The sequence below is a fragment of the Rhineura floridana genome, chromosome 15, assembly GCF_030035675.1.
Source record: "Rhineura floridana isolate rRhiFlo1 chromosome 15, rRhiFlo1.hap2, whole genome shotgun sequence".
In the NCBI taxonomy this organism is placed as follows: domain Eukaryota; kingdom Metazoa; phylum Chordata; class Lepidosauria; order Squamata; family Rhineuridae; genus Rhineura; species Rhineura floridana.
In genome coordinates, this window is record NC_084494.1 from 32,543,015 (window position 1) to 32,569,172 (window position 26,158).

General features: G+C 43.4%; 2 protein-coding genes across 6 annotated transcripts in view; one reads left to right on the forward strand and one right to left on the reverse strand.

Moving 5' to 3' along the window:
* The first annotated feature begins 6,917 nt into the window (after nucleotides 1-6,917).
* BLOC1S3 (biogenesis of lysosomal organelles complex 1 subunit 3) lies at nucleotides 6,918-10,085 on the forward strand. 2 transcript variants are annotated; one of them, XM_061596967.1, is made up of 2 exons: nucleotides 6,918-7,054; nucleotides 8,724-10,085. In XM_061596967.1, the coding sequence occupies exon 2, from the start codon at nucleotides 8,735-8,737 to the stop codon at nucleotides 9,308-9,310; it is 576 nt and encodes a 191-aa protein (XP_061452951.1). In that variant the 5' UTR covers nucleotides 6,918-7,054; nucleotides 8,724-8,734; the 3' UTR covers nucleotides 9,311-10,085. The 2 variants fall into 2 exon arrangements, with proteins under 2 accessions (XP_061452951.1, XP_061452952.1); XM_061596968.1 differs by lacking the exon at nucleotides 6,918-7,054 and adding an exon at nucleotides 7,125-7,244.
* Nucleotides 10,086-10,100: 15 nt separating this feature from the next.
* The window catches only part of LOC133370523 (galectin-4-like), a 59,156-nt gene continuing 43,098 nt past the window's right edge, over nucleotides 10,101-26,158 (reverse strand). For 3 of the 4 annotated variants that reach the window (XM_061596963.1, XM_061596964.1, XM_061596965.1), the window contains 11 exons: nucleotides 23,066-23,140; nucleotides 21,851-21,939; nucleotides 20,582-20,777; nucleotides 19,231-19,350; nucleotides 17,583-17,633; nucleotides 17,437-17,484; nucleotides 15,582-15,605; nucleotides 15,399-15,428; nucleotides 13,924-14,012; nucleotides 13,097-13,262; nucleotides 10,101-10,748 (listed from right to left, as the gene is read on the reverse strand). In XM_061596963.1, the coding sequence (XP_061452947.1) occupies nucleotides 10,605-10,748; nucleotides 13,097-13,262; nucleotides 13,924-14,012; nucleotides 15,399-15,428; nucleotides 15,582-15,605; nucleotides 17,437-17,484; nucleotides 17,583-17,633; nucleotides 19,231-19,350; nucleotides 20,582-20,777; nucleotides 21,851-21,939; nucleotides 23,066-23,095 (987 nt within the window). In that variant the 5' untranslated portion in view covers nucleotides 23,096-23,140 and the 3' untranslated portion in view covers nucleotides 10,101-10,604. The remainder of the gene's footprint in view (nucleotides 10,749-13,096; nucleotides 13,263-13,923; nucleotides 14,013-15,398; nucleotides 15,429-15,581; nucleotides 15,606-17,436; nucleotides 17,485-17,582; nucleotides 17,634-19,230; nucleotides 19,351-20,581; nucleotides 20,778-21,850; nucleotides 21,940-23,065; nucleotides 23,141-26,158) is intronic. The other variant, XM_061596966.1, reaches the window with a different exon arrangement.

The following is a 26,158-nucleotide window of genomic DNA, read 5'->3' on the forward strand; positions in this document are numbered from 1 at the left end:
TACTGAGAGAGAAGATAAATAACTATCTAGAGCCAAAATACCACCATTTCGTAACTCATCAAATCTGAATTTCTTTAGGAGTCCCACCAGCCTGCCAACTCTATCTGCACCAAAGATTTTCCATGTTCCCCCATCCCCTAGCAAATCTTTTTAAAAGACTGAATTGCACATGCATGCACGTCGTGTGAAAGGGCCATAGTAATGTGGTAAAGTGTTTGCTTTGCATGCAAAAGGCCCAGGTTCAATCCCAGACATCTCCAAGAAGGACTCAGAATAGTCCCTGTCTGAGACTGTAGAGAGCTGCTGCCAACCAGGGTAGACAATAGAGGAGCTAAATGGATCAGTGGTCTGACTTGGTCTAAGGCAGCTTCCTATATTAGGTGATACCATCAAGTGATATGAAAGCTCAAGTGTTAGCTGTTCCACACATGCCAACTATCCACAGCATAGTTGGAAGGGGCCTATAAGCCATTGAGTCCAACCCCCTGCTCGATGCAGGAATCCAAATTAAAGCATCCCTGACAGGTGGCTGTCCAGCTGCCTCTTGAATACCTCTACAGTGTTGGAGAGCCCACTACCTCCCTAGGTCATTGGTTCCATTGCCGTACTACTCTAACTACACTCAGCAGTGTATCCTTTACAAACTACAGTTCCCAGGATTCTTTTGATTGGTTGGTTGATTGGGTTTATTTATATGCCACCTTTCCACAGTGACCTGTGCCCAAAGTGGCTTAGAACAAACAATCAAAATAAAAGCACTGGGGTAGGGGAGAGAAGTCAGTTTACAAGACATAGCAATACATTCAAATAAGACAAAAATAAACAATTTAGCAAACATACAGTAAATTCAATATTACAAAAGAAATAATCATTCTTTTGGGGAAACCATGACTGTTTAAAGTCGTAGAATAGTCCTTTAAATGTATGGTGCAGTTGAGTCTTCAGGCCATGTCTCCTGAGTACCAGAAATACATCCCAAGATGTGCAGAATTCCAGACTTCAGAATTCCAGTTTAGTCATGGAGTTGCATTTGCTCTGCAGACACCTTGTTACCTTGTAGTTCTAATGTAATTTCTTGCTGAAATTCTTGAGGTGCCTGATCTGCTTTAATACCGAACAGTGTTTCAGAGAGGACTAATTGCTGTTCTTGCACTTTTACGTTTTTGAAACGCTCACTAAACAAAAAACAAATGGCACATTCAGCAACATAGTGTGCCGTTGATTACACTGTTATCTTACACTGTTATCTTTTTGGCGCCAGGTCAAGACTTTCCTTTTCTCCCAGGCATTTTAGCATGTGTTTTTAAACTGCTTTTTAAAATGTGTTTTTAAATTTGTATATTTGTTTTTTTTTTAATGTTTTTAATTGTTGTAAACCGCCCAGAGAGCTTCGGCTGTTTCGGTTCTGTCAGTTTCTCATTTTTCCAGTGTTTTCCAGTGTTAAATTCAGATCTCTACATCTCTGCAGCAATCTGTGATTTTTAAAAAAAAAAAATCCTCAGGGAAATTCTCCACCATTTTAGTGCGAATTTCTCCAAATAAACACATTTTTGTAGGCATTTGACAAAGAGACACATTTTTGCAAGCCATTTCTCATCATTTTTTGCCTTTTTGCATGTTATTTTAACTCATGTATTCATTTTTATGCACACTTTCCCCTACTATTATGCATTTTTGTAAATGTTGTTTAGTTGGCGAACTGCATCCCAAAATTCTAAAAAAAATGCTAATTTTGAAGGATGGCTGTGTTTCGGTGCTCATATTGTTTCGGAAAGTGTGAATTTGATAAATTCTGCTTGAAATGTGAACTGAATCGAAATTCTCTCCCATCCCTAGCCATGGAATCCTCACGAATGCCGCCTTGAGTTGAAAGCTGGTGGCACTATGTTACAGAGACTGCGTTCAGAGAATAACATTTGGGGATTGCTTGTCTGCTCTCTGGCAGTTGTGCTGTGGGTTCCACAGGGCACTATTTTATCTCCAGTACTGCTTAATATATGAAGCCACTGGGAGCCATCAATAGGTGACCCTCCCACTTTTGATCTGGCCCTAGCTTCAACACACCCACAGTCAGCATGTAGCCCCTGACAGATTATCCCTGCAGGAATGCAATCCTCAACAGAAAAAAGGTTGCCCGCCCTAGTCTACACCCTTGCCCTGCAAGAAAACCGCATTTCCTTCCTTAGACAGGGCTTCACGCACGAAGGATGCACTTTAGGTTATCTGAAATCGATAATACCCCGCCAGTTCAGTGAAGAAACTGATAGACTAGGCCAGAGTGTAACCCAGAAGATGACCAAGGCAGTGTGGAGCAATTAGACTTTTGAGGATGGACAAGGGAGATCTGAAGACAAAGGTAGTGAGAACGATAATGGCCAACCAATGGAAAGATTTCCAAAGTAATGATCTTGAATATTGGTCTCAAGAATTGTGGCACATTGTCTTACTAGAGAACCTCACTCAGAAAGTGCCAGGGAAAAAAGCACACAGGATGCATTTGTGGCTGTGTGGCACTGTCATACTGAGTACACAGGAGTCAGTAGGTACGGTCATCCACCCTGCCTGCAGCATATTCTCGTTTGTGGTTACAGTAATAACTTTTGGTTTGGGAGGGGTAAAGGGTAGCCTGGAACTTGCAAGGAGAAGGCTGATCAATTTGAAATTGTCAACAAGCTAGATTTTTCTCCTCAATTCTTCTAACTGATTGTGTAATAGCAGATTATTTATTTGTAGCAATCCTTAACCCTGCTTTATGCTTCATAAATTGCTTTGTATTGATTGAATTTGTTCATTTTTATGTTTTATGGGTTTTTTTCTTCAAAATTAATTAAAAATATTTTTTTTAAACCCCAAAGGTCGTTTTCCAAGAGCAGTCACTCAGCAGGTTCTTCGCCCATGACCTGAGCTCGGATTCACAATTTGCATAACAGACAGACAGACAGACAGACAAGGAAATCACCCTTTGGTTCGGTTGTCAGCCCTGCCTTTCCCCTTGTTCCTCATATGGGCTGCCACCAAGTAGGCTAGTAGGTGGGTAGAGTGTTGCACCATAGACTTTCAAGCCTAGGCCGTATCTAAGGGGGAAGACTATGGGGGTGGGGCGTAGATGACCCTTCCCATGCACTGAAAGAATACATGAGGGGGTTGCAAGGCAGCACAGGCTAGTCTTGCCCATGCTGCTGATGCACACACGGCCATGCTCTCTGCCATGTGTACATTCAGCTTGCATGCAGCGGAGGCTGCTCCATTAGAGCTAGTGAGGCGCTGCCCTATCAACCTCAGTCCCTCCTTGGTCAGCCTCCACCTGCCTGCCTTCTTACTCACAAGCAGTCCAGGGGTGGCCCTGGCTGTCAGCTTCCTTTTCCTCAGTCTCCGTGAGAAAGAGACTAGAATGGACAAGACTAGAATTCGTTGGCTCTGCCTGTCGTTGCGCCGGCTCCACCCACAGTTTGGGCTCCCTGCCTCCTGCCCTAGCAGTTCCAGTGGGCACCAGCCACCAATGCTTGCGCATGGAGGGACTCTACATCCATACATCAGCGCATGCGTAGAGCATCTCCACATGAATGGTCCCCGATAGTGCCAGGGTCTGCCAATTCGTTGCCTTTAATTCCAAGCTAGGGATGGAAGGATCAATCACTCTTGATTCGCTCAGTTTCTCGTTTTTCCAATCTTAAATTCAGTTCTCTACATTCTGTGATTTTTTCCCATTTTTTCTAATAAACATTTTTCAGCATTTTAGTGTGAATTTCTCCTAGTAAACACATTTTTGTATGCCGTTTTGGCTTAATGCACGCATTTGTGTTAGCAATTTCCCCTAATATAACACCTTTTTGTATGTTATTTTCACGAATATATTCATTTTGATGCACATTTTCCCCAAATATATGTACATTTTTGTAAAAATTGGTTGGCTGGAGAACTGCGTTGCAAAATTCACATATGTGAGTATTTTGAAACATAGCTGTGTTTCAGTTCTCATATTGTTTCGGAAAGCATGAATTTGATTGGTTTGGCTTTACAGTAAGGACTGCCTGGCTCCCTGTATTCCAGCTCAATCACTGACATCTGATGGGCCACTCTTAGTGGTTCCTCATGCCCCCGAGGTTCAGTTGGCCTGCACCACAGACCAAGCCTTTAGTGTGGCAGGCCCTGCCCTGTGAAACCCCCTACCAATAGGGGTTCAGCAGAAACCATCCCTTTTTTTCGGGCATCTCCTGAAAACTGAACTTTTTAAACAGCCCTTTTATGATGTATTTTCTTTTCCAACCAATGTAGTACTTATGGATGCTTTTATTATTATTTTAAAAGCTTTAATTGGTTTTTAATGCTGTTATGTTTTTGTATGCTGTAATGCCGCCTTGATATACCTTTCTGAAAAGTGCGGCTTATAAATATTTAAATGAATAAATAAAATGCAAACTGAACTGCATTTATCTCCCATCCCTACCAGGAGCTCAATAAAAATAACAGGATAGTCCAGAAAAGGGAGGAATACAAAAAATGAGAACAGCAGCAACAGCCAGCCAGTCAGGTGCAATATAGCACTAGTCTGGTTTTATTTTGTTTAATCCAGAGACAACCCATAGCGTAGCGTAGCACAATGCAGTGCAATAGCTTCTTTTGGCATGAAGTTGTTGATGCCCTGCTGTCCTGTGCCTCTTTATCGCACCATCTCAGCATCTGCTCAGGTCCTTTCAGCCCCAGCCCTGCCTTGCCCCAGCCGTGGTGCCACTTACGAGCTCAACAGGAAGACCAAAGGGTTAACACATGGAGGTTTCGTTTTCACACCTTCATTGTCACCGATAAGGCTGGCAGGTTTGCTTTCCCCCTTCCTCTCCCTGTGGTTTCTGATTTTGCACTTCACACTTTGCTTACTTTGAAAACAGGTGGAAGTGCGTCAGAAAAAAAAAAAACCAGGTCTGTCAAGAGACAAAAGCGGGTTGTATGGCATGTGCTCGGGGAAAGTTCCTCTTCTCCTTTCTGTGTGATCATCAAAAACGTGGCTAGTGATAGAAGTACCTGAGGGGTGGGGATCTGTTGCAGATGCTCCACTTCTACTAGCTGCACTTCTCCCCTTTCAACTACAAGAGAGTTGCCGACTCTCTGATATTTTACCTGGCCAATATTTCTGCACTGGGTTCAGTTTTGAGCTAGGGGGTTCTCTCTCTCCCCTCCACTGATCCCACAGTACGATCCGGCAGGCCCCAATCCTACACTCCAAATCTGCCAAACCCACTGTGGCCCCTTCTGGGCCTTAATCTTGTGGATGGCTGTGATCCTCCCCTGCCCTCATTTCCCAGACTCCCCTTGACAAGGATCAGGAGAGGTGGAGGGGGCGGCTCACACGTTAGTGTTTAATTGCAAATAAGTCTTTATTACTTAGCCAAAGGCCATCAATTATACAAAAAGTGAATCACTTGAAACACAATAATTGCACGATTTATTATTGCCCTTAGTCAACATTCATTCCCACGGTGAGAATGCATATGTGTGTGCCTTTATTTTGTTCCATTTTTTTTGCTTTTGTAGTGAAATGGTGCTGTTTTGCTATAAAATAACAGTGCAAGGCAACCAGTGGTTGAACACCCCACCCTGTGTAACAAAAGCTGTCCAGATAAGGGGCAAGTAATGGGTAGTTCTTCCATCACTAACACCACACCCACAAAGCAAGAAATGAGCTGAACAGGAAGCTTTTCATTAACATTGGAAAAGATCTTTGATGAACGAACCAGCAAGCTTTGGAGCCCCTGTCATTGCTTTCTTGGCTGTTGTGTGGTTGCACATGCACTGGTGCCCTTAACCAAGATGGTGGCTGACGCTTCCCTAAGGGGCTGAACGCTCTGCCGCCATCTTGGCTCATGGCAGGGATGCGCACAAGATTTATGTAACTTTAAAGTTGACAACGAGGACATTGAACTTGTCAAGGATTATCAATACCTCGGCACAGTCATTAACCAAAATGGAGACAATAGTCAAGAAATCAGAAGAAGGCTAGGACTGGGGAGGGCAGCTATGAGAGAACTAGAAAAGGTCCTCAAATGCAAAGATGTATCACTGAACACCAAAGTCAGGATCATTCAGACCATGGTATTCCCGATCTCTATGGAGCCCACCCTCAATGGAGGGTTCTTGGGGCAAGAGAGTCCTCTGCCACGGGGTGACTTTTTGTCCCACCCAGCAGTTCCCAGGGGTGCATCTGTAAAATGAAGTCAGGGATTGTGAGCAGCTCTTGCAAGCCTGCACAATCTCTGGCTGTCTTCAATGGTTTTGTCCGCTCAGGAAAGGTCCCGGCATGACCAGCAAGGGTTTTCCTGGTGGCGCAAAGGTGACAAGTCAATATACTGCTTTACTTTGTTCACCTTCACAACTCTCCTGTAAGGTAGGTCACTGACTGTTTTCAAGCAGGGAACTGAGAAATGAAAACCCAGTAATATAACCACCACAAGCCCCACTCTTTCTTGATTTTGCACACGAGAGAGGCGCAAATAAAAAGAGAGGGTAGCAGTGTTATTTTTCTCAGGTGGGGTGTGTAAGAAAGTGGAGCCTGCAACTAAGAGAAATATCACTCCTGGAGAGGAGAATTAATGGTAAAAGGCAGATGCATCACTTGAAAATATGCACACACACACACACGTTTGTGTGTGTGTGTGTGCGTACGTCTGCCGTCACTGACATGTGGCGGTCTCTGTATTTTTTCAGTGGTGAGGGAAACGCACTCTGCACCACCTCAGGGACACGCTTCGATTCCCACAGTTTCAGGGCTTGAGCTTCGGCACCAGGGAGGATACAGTGAGAAAACACTGTATATAGATGAAGGGACTGACGTCCGAAAATAACTTGAGGAGGCTGAGGAGAAAGTCTCTTGCTGAGGGAAGAGGACCTCCCGCGATACTCCGCCCGAAACGCGCATGCGTCATCAAAGGCTAAGGACTTTCTCTCCTCGCTAAACAAAACGCGCGCTGGGAAGCTTCGTGGCCACGTGATCTGTCGGTGTCATGTGACCAGCAAAAGTGGAGCCGATTCTTCCTGGTGAATGGTTGAGCTAATTTTGTAGGTATGTACCGAGGCAGGGTTCGTTGTAGCAACACCAGCATTAATAATAACAGCAACACAACTAATCGTATGCTTTAAAAAAGTGGCTGCAGTGCTGTGTGCACTTTCTTGGCAGTAAACGCCATTGGGATCGGGCGCTTACTGCCAAGTAAACCTGCATTCGTTCAGGCTGCGTTAGAAGAAACTTGGGGGTGAGGATAACTGCAGGGGTGTAGCATTCCGGGGTCTCAGAGGGTCTTAGACCTACTTTTGTAGGAGCAGGCTCCCAGCAGGCTCCCTGTGTCTCCAGCGTCCTACAAGCCAATCAGTATGAAACGGGAGTGTGGTAGCCACTGAGAAGAGTCTTCTAACATGCTTCCTTGTCCTTTCCTGCTGATTGGAGCCAATCAGAGTGAAAGAAGGTGAGTCAGCCGCTGAGAAGACTCTGCTCAGTAGCTAACACTCTTCTTTTTCATGCTGATTGGCTCCTAGGGATGTCTGTTGTTGTGGGAGAAGGCATTAACAAGGATCTCCTGCTCAACCTAGCAGCAAAATGGGGGGAGGGAGCACAGCTGTGACTAACATAAAGGGATGCTGCACTTCTGAATGTGCCACTAACTACTGGGTAACTGCCCCAGTGAGGATGGGAAGGGGTGTTGGGACTGTTCTGAAAGTGGGGCGGGGGGGGAGAGGAGTGTGTTTTGTATGGAATGGGCTAGAGCATCCGTGTGTCTCACTCTACAGAGGAAAGTCTTCCGATTGAACCCTAAGAAGGGAGAGGGGTGCATAAGGGGAAGGGTCATAGCTCAGTTGTAGGGGCATCTTTTTTGCATGCAGAATGTCCCAGGTTCAGTTCTTGACATCTCTAGGTAGGGTTGGGAGAGACTCCTGCCTGAAACGCCAGAGAGCTGCTGCCAGTCAATGTAGACAATACTGAGCCAGATGGATCAATGGTCTGACTCAGGATAGGGCAGCTTCCTGGGTTTCGTGCTGAAATTTCCCATCCACAGTTAGCACCTGGACAACAGACTGAGCAGGCACATAGGGCCCTGCTCACTGTCTACCATCCTCACTATGGTGACATATATTTCCATTTAAATTATATTTTTTCCTAGATGTGTATTTATCCATATAGATTAGCAAATGCAAATTTTATGCAAATTTGCCTCTCTTGTGATGATTCATTAAGTAGCAATCCTAGGAATAAGAGAGGGGATTTGATAATAGTATTATAACAGGATGCTGGCATTGTGAGTGTGGAGAGAATATAGAATAACCAGACATGCAGATGCCTTCCTTGTGCCCCTTTAAAATCCTTTCTCTTATGTGGCAAGGGATCATGAAAGCTACTCTGTTGGTCAGTCCAAAATGGTCCATTTAGGTCAGATGTGCAGAGCCTTTTTCAGCCTAAGGACCACATTCCCTTCTGGACAATCTTCTGGGGGCCACATACCAGTGGTGGGCAGCAAAAGTGGTTGGAGCAATAAATGTATATTTTACCTTTATACAATAAGCTAGTTTCTACCAACATTCACACACACACCACTCTGTCCTCCATCCAAGAAAGACATGATCAGAGTTCAAGGACACATTCTAGCCAGGCAAAAACACTCAGCTAGAAAGATCTGTGGTCTGACTCAGTATAAGACAGCTTCCTATGTTCAGCTTTAAGCTCCTTTTTTTTTCTTCAGGTGATGCAAAAATGACCACCCAAAAGTACAAAACTGTAGTTCAGGGAGAAGCCTCAGAGACTGATTCAGAAGAAGAGGTTTATCTGTCTTCTGTGCCCCAGGCTTCATTTCCAAGCCTTTCTGGTGTCAAAGTCGCCGGGGAGGCCTCTGAAACAGATGAAGAGGAAGATGCAAGTCCCAGTAGGCCAAAAGCGGAGCCTAAATTAATCAGCACAGACTTGCCTCCACTGATCGTTTTCAGAAATGAAGATCTGGGGTCTCCCACAGCAGTTGAAGAGAAACCTGCCCTTCATATCAGACACCGTGGCCGCTACAGCACCTTGTTGCAGCAGAAGCTGATTGAGAGCAATGCCCGCCTGTACTATGATGTCAACAGCACCGTCAAGCAAGTGTACCAGACAGCCATCAAAGAGATTGGGACCATTACTGGCCAGCTTAGTAACTCCCAAAATGGCATAATCAACGCCTCACACAACATCCGGCTTGTCCTGGAGGACTTACGCGCTGTTGCAGACAAGATAGATATAATTACCAGCTGCAACCTGCTGCCTGATATCCAGATAGAACTACCTCCAGTACACACTTAGCTAGTCCTCTTAACTGCTTCTTGGGGGCAACAGGTTAAGGTGGAGAGGCTACGGGGACCTTAACTATAAGGTGCAGTAAGAAACAGGAATAGAGCTGGCTTCTGCCTTAGAAGCATTTGACTCAAGAACTTTGTTGCCTAGTGTTTAGTGTTTACAAGATCTGGCCTAAATTGTCCAATGTAGTAGAGTTAAACAAAATTAAACTGCTCTCCATAGAACTTGTCCCACAATGTATTTTTAAAGCTAATGCTTACTATATTTACACACACCAGCATCTTAAGAGATTCCATTTGATACAGTGCTTGCAGCATTTTTGTAATATGCCTTCAGTGCCAGTGTTAAATTAGCCTTGTAAATCATTTGTCAGAAAATTCTAGTCTGCCTGTACACAGGTTTGTTGTTCAGTTGTGGCATATGAATGGTCTGAAAGAGAGCAAAAAAAAGAACCAACTCCCAATTTAGAAAAGCTCCCCTGTCTGTTGAGCTGCAGGCAACCGCTGTAGGTTAGTAGGCAAGCTTGTGATGAGTGATTATGGAACAGGACAGGCTTGAAATTAGTTGTATCTTCTATAACACGCGCTGCCCTGAACATAGAGGGCTGGACCTTTGTGGCGTTTTGTGGGAGAGTTGTGAATTACCTTGCATTAATTGCACCTGCTTATTGTGTTTTGTTTCTACATATGTCTTTCTTGTACAGCTGATCCATGAAGTCTGTTGAGACCAAAATTGCGTAAAGCATATTATAGAGTATCATTGGATGGTGCAGTTTCAAGTATCTTTCCATCTTTATTTTGATTGGTATTTACTTTATTTTTCATCGAGGAGGTATATGGGACATAATTTACATAAGAGTACAAAGCATGATTAAGTGTAAGGGGAAGTAAACAATTGTTATTTGAATTTGAGACAGAAATTGCTATCTGCTGTCCAATCAGTAAGATCTCCCTTCACCATCTTTACACAACACTTGAAAATTTACATCTGTTCTACATGATCGTCAGGAGTTAGATTTATTTAGCAGTCATGACTTCCCTACCCCAGGTATTCCACAAAGCTATCACATTTTTTCTGCAAGTGATCCTTAACCCACTTTCAGTCTATAATTTCCTGAGTTCCATGTAAGGAAGCCACAATAGATCAGCCAGTTTTAAGTTTGCAGGTCAGGTGTGCATGACATATTTTGAAGCAGCACTGATCTGAAACAGCAGCAGGCAGGGAGGAGCCACTACAGATATGCCTTTGCTGTTCTCTCAAGAGCTGAGTGAAAATGTTATGTAAGGAGAACAGAGACTTGTCAGTACTGCACACAGGAGAGGGTCACATCCCCAGCAATTTCCAGTTGGTCCACATGTCCTGGAGAGATTCGATGGGTGTAATTGAATAATACAATCCCATTCACAGTCACCTGGTAGTTATTCTTCAGGTTGATGATCTCCATCTAGTGGTAGAAAAATTGAGATATTTTATTCTGAGTTTTAATCCATACTGATCCACACACTACAAGAGCATAGGGGAGATCTAGAGTACACAATTATATCAACTTTATGCTAGATTAACACAATTTCATGAAAAGAATCTTAGGAAGAGTTTCTTGAGAATGCTGAGAATTCTGTTAGATGCATAGCCCCACTCAATATACAGTGCCTTGCAAAAGTATTCAGACCTCTGACCAGTGCTCTCATATTACTGAATTACAATTGGTACATTGTAGTTTCGTTCTGTATGATATTTTATTTTGACACACTGAAACTCAAAATCAATAATTGTAAGGTGACATTGGTTTTATGCTGGGAAATGTTTGTAAGAAATATAAAAACTGAAACGTTGCTTCCATAAGTATTCAAACCCCCACACACATTAATATTTGGTAGAGCCACCTTTTGCTGCAATAACAGCTTTTGGGGTAGGTGTGTATCAGCTTTGCACACAGTGTTGGAAGGATTTTGGCCCATTCTTCTTGGCAGGTTCGCTCCAGGTCATTGAGGTTGGTTGGACATCGCTTATGGACCACAATTTTCTTCAAATAGCACCACAGATTCTCAATGGAATTGGGATCAGGACTTTGACTGGGCCACTGCAGGACATTCACCTTTTTTGTTCTTGAGCCACTCCAGTGTTACTTTGGCCTTGTGCTTGGCATCAGTGTCCTGCTGAGTGAATTTCCTCCCAGGCTTCAGTTTGTTAGCAGACTGAAGCAGGTTCTCTTGCAGTATTTCCCTGTAGTTTGCTCCATCCATTCTTCCTTCAATTTTAACAAGATGCCCAGTCCCTGCTGATGAGAAGCATCCCCACAGCATGATGCTGCCACCAATACTTCACTATAGGGATGGTGTGTCTTGAGGCATGGGCAGTGTTAGGTTTGTGCCACACATATAGCTTTGGCCAAAAAGCACTATCTTGGTCTCAGCTGACCACAAAACCTTTTCCCACATCGCAGCTGGGACACTCTCATGCTTTCTGGCAAACTCCAGACGTGCTTTCAGATGGTACTTTTTGAGTAACAGCTTCTTTCTTGCCAACCTCCCATACAAGCCAGTGTTATGCAGAGCTCTTGATATGGTTGACTGGTGCACCATTACTCCCAGCCACTGAACTCTGTAGCTCCTTCAAAGTGATTGTTGGCCTCTCTGTGGCTTCTCTCACATTCTTCTTGTTCGAGCGCTGAGTTTTGAGAGACAACCATTTCTTGGCAGTGCCTGGGTGGTGTGATGCAGCTTCCACTTCCTGATTATAGATCCAACTGTGCTCACTGGGATCTCCAAACACTTGGATATTATTTTGAACCCTTTTCCTAATCTATGCATTTGTATTACATTATCTCTCACTTTGGTAGAATGCTCTTTGGTCTTAATTTTCCTTCAGATCTACAGTCTGACCAATGATAGTTCAACAGTGGGGTTTTTATCCTGACAATGTGACAGCAACTTTAATGGTTCACAGGTGGAGGCCAATGCTAAGGTAATTGTGTTCTTGATAGGGCAATTTCATCTGTGTAAACTGGGAGCTTCCACAGCACAGGGGTTGAATACATGCAAGCAACATGTTTCAGTTTTTTATGTTTCTTACAAACATTTCCCAACATAAAAACCAATGTCACCTTACTATAATTGAATCTGAGTTTCAGTGTTTCAAAATAAAATATCATACAGAACGACATTACAATGTGCTATTTGCAATTCAGTGATATGACAGCATTAGTCAGGGGTCTGAATACTTTTGCAAGGCACTGTAACTGCAGTGTCCTGGGAAGAGGGAGCAATTATTAAAGCAGTTTGGGCCTCTGGCATAGATATGTCCCAAGAAAAGTTCAGCCTCTTAGTCCTCAACAGGCTGATGGGGGCGGGGGACACCTCTTTTCCTCTCAGCTGCTTAAGAGTCATTGCTTGAGACAGAACGCTGGAATAGATGGTCTGATTCAGAAAAACAGGTCTTCAGTATAAGCCAATAAACCACCTGTAAGAATATAAAAATAGCTTTCCTTAATCAGACCAACACTCCACATAGTCCCTCTTTCGTCTGTTTTTGGCTGCAGAGGCAAATGGCCAATGTCAGATTAAGAGAGAAAGCTGTTACTCTCTGCCAAAAAGGTAGGGGGCAAGGAGAGTGTTGGAAGTGTCAGCTGTTGAAACCAATAGCTGTCATATGCAGCCAGAAGTTTCTGTGCACATGGAACCATAGCAAACCTAAGTTGATAGTGTTGAACATGTGTGTCTTTTTATAACAGTCTGAAATTCCATGATATAAATCATCCAGTGTAAATGCTAATTTCCCCAAAATCCTTCTTACATGGAAGGCCTGGCCAAGGGAAAAAGGCATGGCAGGAATGTGCCTCTCCTCAGAGCCCCAAGTGCCATTGGTGAGGGTGTTCCGGACTACCGCTCCCTCCTTCAGTCGGGGGTTGATGTGCAGGGCAATGTTGCCTGTCATGGTGTTTTTGAGGTTCACATGGAATCTGGGAGGAAGGAAAAGACAATGCTTACTCTAGTAGTTTCCAAAACAGAAGAGCAGAAACTCATGACAAAATAAGTCTTTCACAATTTCCCAGACTTCTCGATCTCCTGGTGTCTATTTTACTTTATGCCCTTTTTTAGATCTGAGTCTGCCCTGGATCAGATGCTGAAGATTACCTCTAATTTTGGCATTTTTGGAGATTACCTCACCTTATCCTCACAATAACTATGTGAATCCCTGGCTCAACCTCATCCAGTGAGCTTCATGGCCAAGTAGGGATTTGAACTTAGCTCCCTCCAACTGAACCACGATGCTCTATCCTTTTCAACACACTGGCTCTCTTGTTAACTTGCAGAAGAGCAAACCTGCTGCAAGGAACCATGAGCTGACCTAGATGCTTGGCTTTTGCATGCATGTCACTCCTAAATAACATCACTGCCAATCAAGACAGAAAATTACTTTGAAAAAAATTAACAATTTGGTAAAACTGCACACAAAAACTAATGGGAAGGCAGCAAAATAAAATTCAAAAAGGAAGGGAGGTAGATTGAATTGAAACCTATGTATGTAAATTTGATAGTCATTTTTTGATTGGCTTTGCCTTCGTATGATGATTGAATGTAGAATAATGGTGTATAATCTTGTCTTCTCTGCAAACACACCTGTTTGAGTGAAGAGGCACATTCCCCACAATTGTAATCTTGCGGAACTGAGTGAAATTCCCTGGAATGGCAACGTGGAATGGGACAGCCTGGGAATATAACACAAAAGGGATTCAGTCCTTCATCAAGAGAAGCCGCCAGACAAAATGGAGCTCATAAAGACCTCCAGAAGCTGAAAGGCCTATGATCAAAGTGCTTCTGCATTAGGAAATCAGGGCAGGTGGTCCTACAGCAGTGACTGAACCATACAGAAAGAGCAGAAACTCATGACAAATCCATAAGGAAGCGATCACATCTTCATTCTTTGGACCAGCAGTTTATTTATTTATTAAACTTGTATACCGCCCCATAGCCAAAGCTCTCTGGGCGGTTTACAATAACTAAAAACAAATACAATTTAAAATACATCTTTTAAAAACAATTTAAAACACAATTAAAAAATTTAAAACAATATAGAACACATACTAAGATGCCTGGGAGAAAAGGAAAGTCTTGACCTTGAGCCGAAAAGATAACAATGTTGGCGCCAGGCGCACCTCGTCAAAAAGATCATTCCATAATTTGGGGGCCACCACTGAGAAGGCCCTCTCCCGTGTTGCCATTCTCCGAGCTTCCCTCGGAGTAGGCACCCGGAGGAGGGCCTTTGATCTTGAATGTAGTGTATGGGTGGGTTCGTATCGGGAGAGGCGTTCCATCAGGTATTGTGGTCCCAAGCCGTGTAAGGCTTTATAGGTCAAAACCAGTTATATTGGAATGGCAGAATGCAAGCATTGATATTAACACAAACCTCTTTGTCACATAGCACAAAGATGAAAGAGATGTGTTTGTGTGTCTGAGAGAGAAGGCAATACAGATCAATAGACTAAAATGGATCTATCAGAGGCTGAAACTGAGTAGGCAGGTTGCAATCAAGGGACACAATTTGTTATAAACACCAAATCAGCAATTACCGGGAATCCCTCTTCTTTAGCCCTGAATCCAAGGATATATTGGACTGCCAGAACTTTCCTTTTTTTATATCCAGCCTCCCAGAAGCTCCTATCTAAGGATTATCACACCTTATTGCACCTTGAACTTGCTTGCAAAGTAATTTCTTTTGCTTTGCCATGCCCAGACCTCTTTTGAGTCCTGCCTGATCTCTTCATCTGTTTACTTTCACTTTACCTTTAGCTAATCTAGCTATGCTATCTGTGTCAGACGTTGCCCAATAGCTGTACAAGATCAGACCAATTAGTCTTGATTAAGTATCCTATCTCCAAAAGCGGCCAGATTCAGGTGTTTCTTGAAAAGACGTCACAAGAACATTTCATAATACCGAAGGCATTGCATCTGTTGTATGGGGTGTTATAAGGGACATTTGGAGCCTTCACGGTGCCAGCTGACCATCTCTAGTCAATATCAGCACCAGTTAAAATTCTGCATGTGCCATTGATGGAGAACTAAGAGAAATGAAAACAGAACAGCAACATACTCACAGGATTGCACAAAGTCACTCCACTGTTGCCCTGAGAAGAGATGAAGAAACAGAGAAAAAGAAAAAGAGGGGCCTTGCAGTAATACAGTACCACAGAACATCAAATGCAATCTAGACCTGACCCCTGCAGACTTGCTTAGTCTAAACCAGGCGGGCTACAATATTGCTCCAGATCTTAACCCACCTGGGCATTCTTTTTCTTCTTCCTCTGCAAAGAATTAAAAGAAAAGCAATAATTGAATTTACAAAGAACTATTGTTTGTGTGAAACAATTTGTTTCAGAGAACACTTACTGGCCATACGGAGTAGGTGGGCTGATTAACTCTCTCCAGAGCTGTCAACTAATTAGAGAGGATGTGGCGTAGTGGTTAGACTGTTGGAGACCAGGGTTCGAATCCCCACACAGCCATGAAGCTCACTGGGTGACCTTGGGCCAGTCACTGCCTCTCAGCCTCAGAGGAAGCAGAGCTTGGAAAAGTTACTTTTTTGAACTACAACTCCCATCAGCCTGATCCAGTGGCCATGCTGGCTGAGGCTGATGGGAGTTGTAGTTCAAAAAAAGTAACTTTTCCAAGCTCTGAGAGGAAGGCAATGGTAAACCCCCTCTGAATACTGCTTACCATGAAGACCCTGTTCATAGGGTTGCCATAAGTTGGGATCGACTTGAAGGCTGTCCGTTACCATTTTCAGACTTGCTTTTGGATTAGTCAATTTAAATAACTTTTTCCTACATGTTATGTTTTTTATTTCCAAGGGTAACCTCAAGGCCCTGCATGAAATATTAACATGTGTGCTGCAGAAAAAGCAAACAAACCCTGGAACTATGGGTATCCAGACTCCTCCTCATCTGCCACCTCACCCCAAGTCTTACCCCAATCCTCACAGCCAAATCCTGACTTGCCGGCCAGAGGGGCTGCAGCTCAGTGGTAAAGAACATAACTTCTGTGCAAAACATCCCAGGTCGCCTTCAGACTGCCACTCTGTTGTGGGAGGGATTCAAGTGCATACTAGGAAATTTAGATTTGTGTAATTAAAGTGTGCCACCCTGTCACCCTAGCACAACAAATCTACTTTAAAAAAGAAACACTTTTGTGGTTAGGACAAAATGCATTGAACAGCGTCGGATGAATAAATGATTTATAGGAAGATGTGTAAACACCCTGTAGGCAAATCAGGATGAATGCAGGAAGAATGCTTATTGTTGAATAAGCTCCCAACACACAAATCAGAACATATGCTCAATAAAAGCAGTCTAAGTTCCATGTAAGTTTTGTGCTAGCAAATCAGGTTCAATGCTCAATAAAGAGGTTATCTGGAGGAGCCCCCAGGTTCAACCCTCAGGGCAGGGAAGCAGAGCATGGTATCCAGCTAAGCTCTGCTCAGAACAGACCAATGGACATAAGTTAATCAAGTCCATTAATTTCTAGCATTGGATACAACGCAGAGTCCCCCCACATGAACATATAAAGCTGCTCTATACCAAGTGGGATCATTAGTGAGCTACATAGGTCAGTTTCCGGTTTAGCTGGCAACAACAAAGCCTCAAATAGGATTCCATTTCCCAGCGCCGAGATCCTTGTGAGCTGGAAATGCCAGGAAATGTTTGTCAGCACAATTCTATGCATGTCTAGCCAGAAGGAATTCCCTCTGAGTTCCATGGGGTTTTCCCCCAGCCGGGTAAGTGGGAATAGACTGCAGCCAGTGCCGGATTTAGGCATAAGCTGAACAAGCTACAGCTTAGGGCCTCACAATCCGCAGGGGCCTCAAAAAAATTCAGAATTTTTTTGGGGGGCTTTTAAAATTTTATGTGTACTGAATATATATATATATATATATGGTGTAATTTTTTAACAAAGGGCCTCCAAGCTTTGTATAGCTTAGGGCCTCACCAAGTCTAAATCCGGCACTGACTGCAGCCTGTTGAATCTTCTGTCTGGAATGTGTGTGCTTTTACCATTGAAGCTATGCCCCTCTCCCACTGAGCTATGGGTCTCCCATTTGCTGACAGGGATCAGTGAAACTTTCACAGAGCTACTCACGGAAAATGCTGGCTGCACATAGTTTGGCTGAGCAAACATACTGCCGACCTGAAAAGGCAGAGATACATCATTAAAAGAACATGGCTCCAACATTTACTGGATTTGCACATGAAAGGGATGCAAATGAACTAAGGGCTTCTACTTACTGTGGTAGCGCTCACAACATTCCAAGCAGGAGGGGTGTAAGGGGGTGGAGGCTGAAACACAAGAAAAATAGAACTAATATTAAAAATGCACAACTTGGTCTTCTAGCACTGTTTCTTTACATTTTGAAAAATCTGAGCTCACAGTTGCACCCCCCCACCCCCCAAAAAAGCCATAATTATCCACCTTAAACCACTAGGGAAGATGACATACAAATGCATAAATATCATTTGGCAGCCAAAACATTCTTGGCTGCACCTTTTGCTTCTCAAGCAAGAATGTTGCCTTTCTTATGCCCTCTGAAGAATAGGTATGAGCATATGAGGCTACTTTGTACCAAGTTAGATCAGTGTTCCAGCTTAGCCAGTTCTGCTTCCTCTACCTGGCAGCACCTTGCATAACAGGACTGTGAGACGGCTGCCTGAGACCTACTTGGGGAGATGCTCTTCTCCAAGGTCTCTGGCTCAGGTCTCTCACAGCCCTGTTACATGAGATGCTTTATTTGGAGAAGCCAGAGACTGACCACTTAGTATTATAGTTGGTGGCATGCTATTTATGGAATGCTTTCTAGCCCTTACTCTGTTCTGCTTTAAGTGCAAGGCAAAGATCTTTCAGACAGAATATTAACCCCAATGATTGTCTTTATCTGGCTTTTAGTTCTTGCATCTGGATTCTGTAATGATTGTTCCAATTTGAAATATTTATATTTCTATTTTAATTGGTTTTGTATTTTCTTTTATGCAAAGCACCCTCACTTTTTTTTTTTTTACTGAAAGGTTGTAGAAAAGTATTTATAATAAATAAACTAGAGACGACAGGGACTGAAATTTAAACATGCAAAGCGAGGCCTGCCTTCTGTTTCAAAAGTGCGTTTCAGTGAGGAGCCGGAAAAATGATCTGGAATCGGCAAAGATGCACAGCAAGTATAAAGGACTTAGAGCAATCCGAATGGGAGTGGGGAGTGTGGAATTCTGTCAAATTCTGCCAAATCCAAAACCAAAACTCTGTGCCAGGCTAGTGTAGTAGAAGGTGGCTTTGGGGGCACAAAGGGACTTTGGCTCTGGTAGCCTCCTCTGACAGACACTTCTCATATCCCAACACACACCATTGTTGCTCCTGCCACCACCAGAGCAGCAATGGCAGCTGAGCTTCCCATCGCCACAATGAGGAGACCTCTGATAGCAAGCCACCTTCCCTGGCAGAGAGGGAGGTCCAACAGCCTCTCAGCTGCCCTCCTCAGGGGCTTATGATTGCTCCCTAACAAGCGTAAGTTGTTTGTAGAAATGCAATGCGTCTTGTTTCCAGTGTTCATGCTCACATGAGAACTGAAACCATTAGTGCAAGGGTGGAGAACCATTGGTCCTCCAGATGAATGCTGAACTATAAGTCCCATCAGTCCTTGCAAGCATGGCCAATGGCCAGGGGTGATGGGAACTGTAGTTCAGGGAGAGCCAAAGGTTCCCCACACATGCATGTGTTCCATCTCTTCCAACTCCACACACACCCCAGCTGCCAGCACCTCATTTTAAAATTAGATTTCCACAGATCTAAGTGCTCTGCTTTGCAAAATGGCTGTTTCCCATGTTGCAAGGTACATGATCCACCATGGTAAGTTTAAATGCGGGTAGGAGGTGAAACCATGGAACTCACATTAGCCACAGTGAAGTTGATGCAATTCAAAGAGACATCTCCAAAGATCTGCAATGTCTGGACCTCATGGAAGGGAAGGCGGTGCTTATACTCCAGGAAGTGGTTACCATTGACAGACACCTAGAAGAATGGGAGGAGAGGTTCATTCTTGGAAAACAAGAGGTAGCAGTTGTAGTTTGTGGGGGCTTCTGGGTCCTAACCCAGGGGTGGAATTCAGATGGACTACCTGGTCATTATAACTCGGAGTCTCAGTATTTAATGTTTTACATATAATTAGTGTGGCAGTGTGTTCTACTTTGCAGAGGGCATTCCTTTATTTGAAGAAGTCTTCTGTATGAAAGGATCCAGGTCCAATTCCAGTTTAAAAATTAAGAAGGGAAAGCAGGAGGCTTGAAGATGCCCAGGTCTCCTGGTCATAGTCTTCTCCACTATGGTGAGATGTATTGTATTCCAATCTAAACTATATATTTCTAAATTTGCATGTTCACATATATAAATTAGCATATCCAAATCTTTATCCTCTTTTTTCGTGATGCACAAGTGGCCACCCTACATCTTACTGTTTCAACAGAAATATTTAGAAACACAACTTTCCGTTTATTTCTTAAATGTTATTTTAATCAAAATATTATACATTTAAATATACCCACACACATCATTAAAGAGACTACAGCAAACTCTGCTCTGCGGACCGCCAGCAGCCCATGCGCTTCATTCAGGTGGTCTGTGGTGCATTTGTGGTTGAAGACAGGAAATGGCATCCATCACATTAAATATTTATATTGATTTTTAATGGTATTTTATTGCTTCTTTTGTTTCTTATATTGCATGTTATTGAATTACAATTTGAATTCTATAGAGTTGAGGAATGCAGGCCGCAGGCAGACCCAAAGGGACCACAGGCCAGGGGTTTCCCATCCCTGCCCTCTGCGAAACACACCAGCAAGCCAGCCCACACAGCCCTTATATTGCCTGTATGTATGTTATCTTCACCATGGCCCCCTCTCATCTCAACTACAAACAAGCCTCTCCCCTGCCCAGTATGAAATCTTGCTAACCATTCATGTCAGCCAGGCCACACCTCTAATGAAGGACAGGGAGAGGGAGAAGACATACCCTCTGGGCTCCTACTGGGAGGAAGGGCAGGAAATAAATTTAAGAAATAAAATAAATAAATATCCCCCCCCCCAACTATCTCTGCTTCCACCTGCCTAAACTCGAAGCCATCTTGTCCACTACAAAGCTGGAGCCAACTTGTGTCACAAACTGTCAAGCCCTTACCCCCCCCCCAAAAAAAAAAGTCATGAGGAAGCTGTATGATAGAGTTAGGTGGACCCCGGCTTCACCTCACCTGATAGCAGTGACTCTTGATGTTGATGATCATCTCAAAATAAGTACTTGGCTGGAAGGGCATGGTATAGGTGCGCTCCTCAGGTCCCCAGCAGCCTTTTTGCTGCGTGTTACATACAACTACTCTGCCTTCATCAAAACGTGGGTTGAAGTGGAAGGCGATGTCACCATTACCCAACACTAGATTAACTGAGAATCTGAAATATGAAGTGACATTGTGGCAGGAGCTCAGTGGGAGGTGATGGGGGGGGTGTTGATTGACCATAGCCCCACCTGAGGGGAAAGGGTTGGAGAGATGAAATGGAGAGAGTAAGAGAAAGGAGTGATTTGGAGAGAGCAGGAGCCACAAAGGCCTATAGAGGCTGATCTGAAGGGCACAAATGGGGTTCAGGTTGCTTCCAGGCAACCTGTTTATTGAGCTTTGTTTGCAGGGAGGTTAGACAATGGTGGCTATTTAATGAGCTTCTGGAGAAGTTCTGTCAAGGAAGTGTCATCCTGCATTTCCCTATGCATTTCCCTCTCACTTTCCATATGGCAAAAAGTCTGAGCTTTTAAGGAAGTGTTGTGCAAGGTCTCCCAATCCACTTTAATTGCACAACCTGAGCTTGTCAGGATGTGATTGAATCCCACCCCAAAATAGCGACACTCTGGAAGCTCCCTCAGTTTCACAATGACAGAAAAGGGAAAATGGCAACTGTGGCAAGGCCTGCTCATACCTGAATGGGGCCATTCACCTGTGGTGAACGACATCAACAAACAAACAAATAACAGAGCTAGATTGTGGTGTGGCCCTAATCCTTGAATTTCTGGCAACTATTCCAAAAGCAAAATACTGTCCAGGATGTCATTTTTTTTCTCCTGGTTCATTGGCAACACTTAAGATATTATGCTGCCTGAGGCAGAACAGCAAATGATGTCTCCTCCCAAGTCAAACGATTAGCACCTGAAGCTGAAAATCCCACAAGCGCCTCCCTCTGGGCGTAAAAATTACAATACAAATAAATAAGAAATAATTTAGTGTCTTGTCATGACAACTGCCTGAGGCCATCACCTCACTGTACCCAATGGCAGGGCTGGCCTTGAGAGATCAGTGCCTAATTTGCCTCAAAATGTGAGCCATTCTCTAGAATGTGGAGAGCAGGGGAAAGTCAGCAAACAAGGAGGAGAAGGAAAAAGTATTAAGGTGAGAAGAATCAAGTGTGAGAGAAAGGGATTGATGAGGTGGGGCAGTTATCAAAGGGCATAAAAGCAAAGAGAATGCAGGACAAACCTTTTCACAGCAGCCCGGGCCTGGCCTTGGATTACAACCATCTTCCCCTCACTCAGACCTCCAAAAATTGGGCCAGTAAAGGGAATGCACTGTGGGGTAAAAAACAAACAAAAGGTAACCATCTGCTTGGTCCTATATCCCAAACTCAAGTATAATCATTCCAGGCACCATAAATCTCTGAATATCAGGGATGTGATAAACAATGTAAATTGGTTTAAAGGATACTGGTTTTAAAACACAGCTTTTTAAGACATAAGGCCCTGGACTTAATAATAAATAACTATTAATATTTATAATAAATAAGATCCAACTCAAATTCAGAGGAGAGTAAGGAATGGAGAAGCACAGCAACAACTTGGGTTACATTAACTGGAAGGCAGCCAAGAGTCACCACCACCACCTTAGCTTCGCCCTGCCTTTGTTCTTACTGTGCCTTGAACAGCAGCCTGACAGAGGGCACCTCCCAACAACCTGTTTATTTGAGCATTCATCCAGGTAGGCTTGCACAAAGCTTACACAGCGCTTAGATGTCCAGTCTTTATTGAGCACTTGTTCTATTTTATTTGCTGGGACATTATACAACAATAAGCATTCATCCTGATTTGCTTGTGGGCTGTCTACATGTCTTCTCATTCCTGACTTGTTCTTCCCACGCTTGTCAAATGTATTTCCCCGCCACTTTCCAAACAAAAAGTCATTTTTAAATTTTATTTTATTTTTAAAAGTGAATTAGTTGCACGAGGGCAACAAAGCACTTTAAGCCACTTTAACTGTGCAAACCTAAAAAGTATGTACTTGAATCCCTCCTACAAAACAGTGACAGTCTGGAGGGACCCAGAGAAATGAAGAAGGTGAGCTTTCCCCATTGCTAATCTCCATGCCAAGAAAAGGTCACTTGCTTCTTATCTGCATTTTCTGTGGAATGTTTCTATAATTTAATTATCCTTGTAGCAGGTCACCATTCCACCTTAGCTGTTACGATGCATGTTGAAAATTGGCTGCAAGGAGATAAGGAAGAGGTAAGTAGATCTTCTGGCTGGTGCTCTCTTATGAGAGACCCACCTCATATTTGAAGAGGCATGTCGATGTCGATAAAACTCCAGCTCTGTGCAGAGATGCTGCACAAACATAATATATTTTTAGAATATACTTGTACAGCCTTACTGACCGCCACCGATAAAGTTTTTGCTTATTATATACACTCTACAGACTCACCGGGTTCAAAATAGGCTGCTGTAAAGCCATCTTGGAGCTTCCTGGAGTTCAGCACCTGATCCTTCACTTTATGCCCTTGTGGAACAAAGGTAAAGGCTTGCTAAAGCAGTTAAGTTTCGTTTCCTCAGAAAAATAGGTGGAGTATAATTTGTACTGTTATCAAACCACACTGGGAAATGGTGCTACTATCAGGGACGTGAGAAATAGCAAGACACCTGCTCCAGAAACACTGGTTGCCACTCATTTTTATGGAATGTTGACACATTGTTTTTTCCAAACATGAAGCTGCAGGGTGGGGTGCAGAGGAGAGAAGGATCACCTGTTGAATTTCTGCCTCTTATGCAGCTATTAAAGCCCTCTGCACCTCCACTGCTGACCATGGACAGATACAGGCAGTGGCTTACTAGTATCTACTAAGGATGGGAGAGAAATTCAGTTCAGTTCATGTTTAAAAGCAATTAATTTGCACTTTCCAAAACAATATGCAAACCGAAACACAGCCATCCTTTGATCTTTGGACTTCTCCAAATTTTATAAAGCAGTTCTAGGTAAAGCATAGACAGAAATGCATATATTAGCAAAAATAGCATACACAAATGTGTTGTATTAGGGAAAATTGCTTTGCAAAAATGTGTCTGTTAGGCATAATTGTGGTATACAAACGTGTATGTTAGGAAAAATTCACACTAAAATGTCAATGAATTTTTGTGAGGACTTTTAAGAAAAATTGCACACTGGTGTGGAAACGTGGAGAACTGAAGTAAGACTGGAAACATGAGAAACTGGAAGAAAATGAAATGGAAAGATTTGCCCCTGCCTACTATCTGCTAACTCACGTGGGAAAGTTAGTCCTGTTTATTGCTACAGATAAATTTTACCACATTCTTGCAAGTGATTATAAGGGCTCATCTACATGGGAGCATTTCTTCGTAGCAAATACATTTCTTTTACCTTAGCTGTTGATTTGCACCATCCGCAGTTCCTGCTCAATGGTAGCTAACTACCAAGCTTTTTTTCCCATTCACACAAGTAGGCATTCCTCTAGGGATGATTAGTCTCACTATTTCCTTGTGGCCCTGCCCTCTAATTATACATTTCCACTCCCTCTGGTTGCTAGGTGCCTGAGCATGCTCAATCTGTTCTTCCAGCTGCAGTAGGTTCCTTTGAAAAAACCTAGAAGTGCAAATATCTGTATTTTCCCTGCCTATGGTTGGTAGGATACAGCTAAAATACAAATATTTGTTTGAGTAGTGTTATGCAACCTTTTGATTAGCAAACTCGTCAAATGCGGACTACATGGAAATACTGTCAGGTGGATTCACAACTGGTTGGAAAACCGTACTCAAAGAGTGGTCGTTGGTGGCTCTGCTTCGGACTGGAAGGAGGTTTCGAGTGGAGTGCCACAGGGTTCTGTCCTGGGGCCGATACTCTTCAACATTTTTATCAATGACTTAGATGATGGGGTGGAGGGAAGCCTTATGAAGTTTGCGGAAGATACGAAACTGGGAGGGATAGCTAACACAATGGAAGACAGGAATAAAATCCAAAGGGACCTGGATAGACTAGAAAATTGGGCTGAAATTAATAAAATGACATTCAATAAAGACAAATGCAGGATTCTGGATTTAGGCCACAAAAATAAAATGCACAGGTACAGGATGGGAAATACCCGGCTTAGCAGTAGTGCGTGTGAGAAGGACCTTGGAATTGTAGTGGATCGCAAGTTGAACATGACCCAGCAGTGTGATGCTGCGGCAAAAAAAGCACATGCGGTTTTGGGATGCATAAACAGAGCTATAGTTTCCAGGTTGAGGGAAGTAATAGTCCCACTATATTCTGCATTAGTCAGGCCTCATCTGGAATACAGCGTTCAGTTCTGGGCGCCTCATTTTAAGAAGGATATAGACAAGTTAGAGTGGGTTCAGAAGAGGGTGACGAGGATGATAGCTGGTATGGAGAACAAGTCTTATGAGGAAAGGTTGAAGGAACTTGGCATGTTCAGTCTGGTGAAGAGAAGGCTGAGGGGCGACATGATTACACTCTTTAAGTACCTGAAGGGCTGTCACATAGAGGAGGGTACAGATTTGTTCACTGCTGCCCCAGAGGGTAGGACTAGGTCTAATGGTTTTAAGTTGCAGGAGCGTAGATTCAGATTGGACATTAGAAGGAACTTCTTGACAGTAAGGGCAGTTCGGCAATGGAACCGACTGCCTAGGGAGGTGGTGGGATCCCCTTCACTGGATGTCTTCAAGCAGAGGCTGGACATCTATCTGCGGGAGATGCTCTAGCTGTGGATTTCCTGCTGTGAGCAGGGGGTTGGACTCGATGGCCTACAAGGCCCCTTCCAACTCTATGATTCTATGATTCTATGCTTTTGCATAAAGAAAATAAAAGCACCATTTGCAGCAACATAAAAAAAGCCAGCAGAACAGAGGACAGCAGTCAGAAGTTGCTTGTCAGCCCACAGGAAACAAAATAAAAGAAGGGAGAAGGAGATAGTGGGCATGGAGAGGGGAACGATTAACACACCTACCTAAAAGCATCAGAGCAAAGCGTCTGCAACCACTAGAGAAACAGAGTGGAGATGTTTTTTTCTCCATTTTTAATCTTATCAGCAGATTGGGTTAGTACAGATTTGCAGGGGGGAAACTGCGTGATAGCTTCTGTTTGCCACTAACTTCATGGGAACCATGCAAATTTAAAGAAGACGTGAGTAGCACCAAACACACACTAAACCACCATGTAGATGAGTCCTAAATGTGGAGTAAAGGCATGGTAAAATCTGCCTCATGTAACAAACAGATGTCTGGTTTCCCTGTGTAGTTGCAACTCCATGTGTGTGGACAGCAATCTATAAGGCAAATCTGAAGAATCTGTAAACTCCAGCCTACAAATTCCTAGATCTTTCTTTCTTTCTTTCTTTCTTTCTTTCTTTCTTTCTTTCTTTCTTTCTTTCTTTCCTTCATACCAATGTATTTCCTGCTCTTCTTCCCTCAGGAGATCAGAGCAGTATACACTAAAACTAGGAAAACAACATCAACAAGTGACAGAAAACCAGAAGAAGAGAGAAGTCACAGCCAACTATGATGGCTG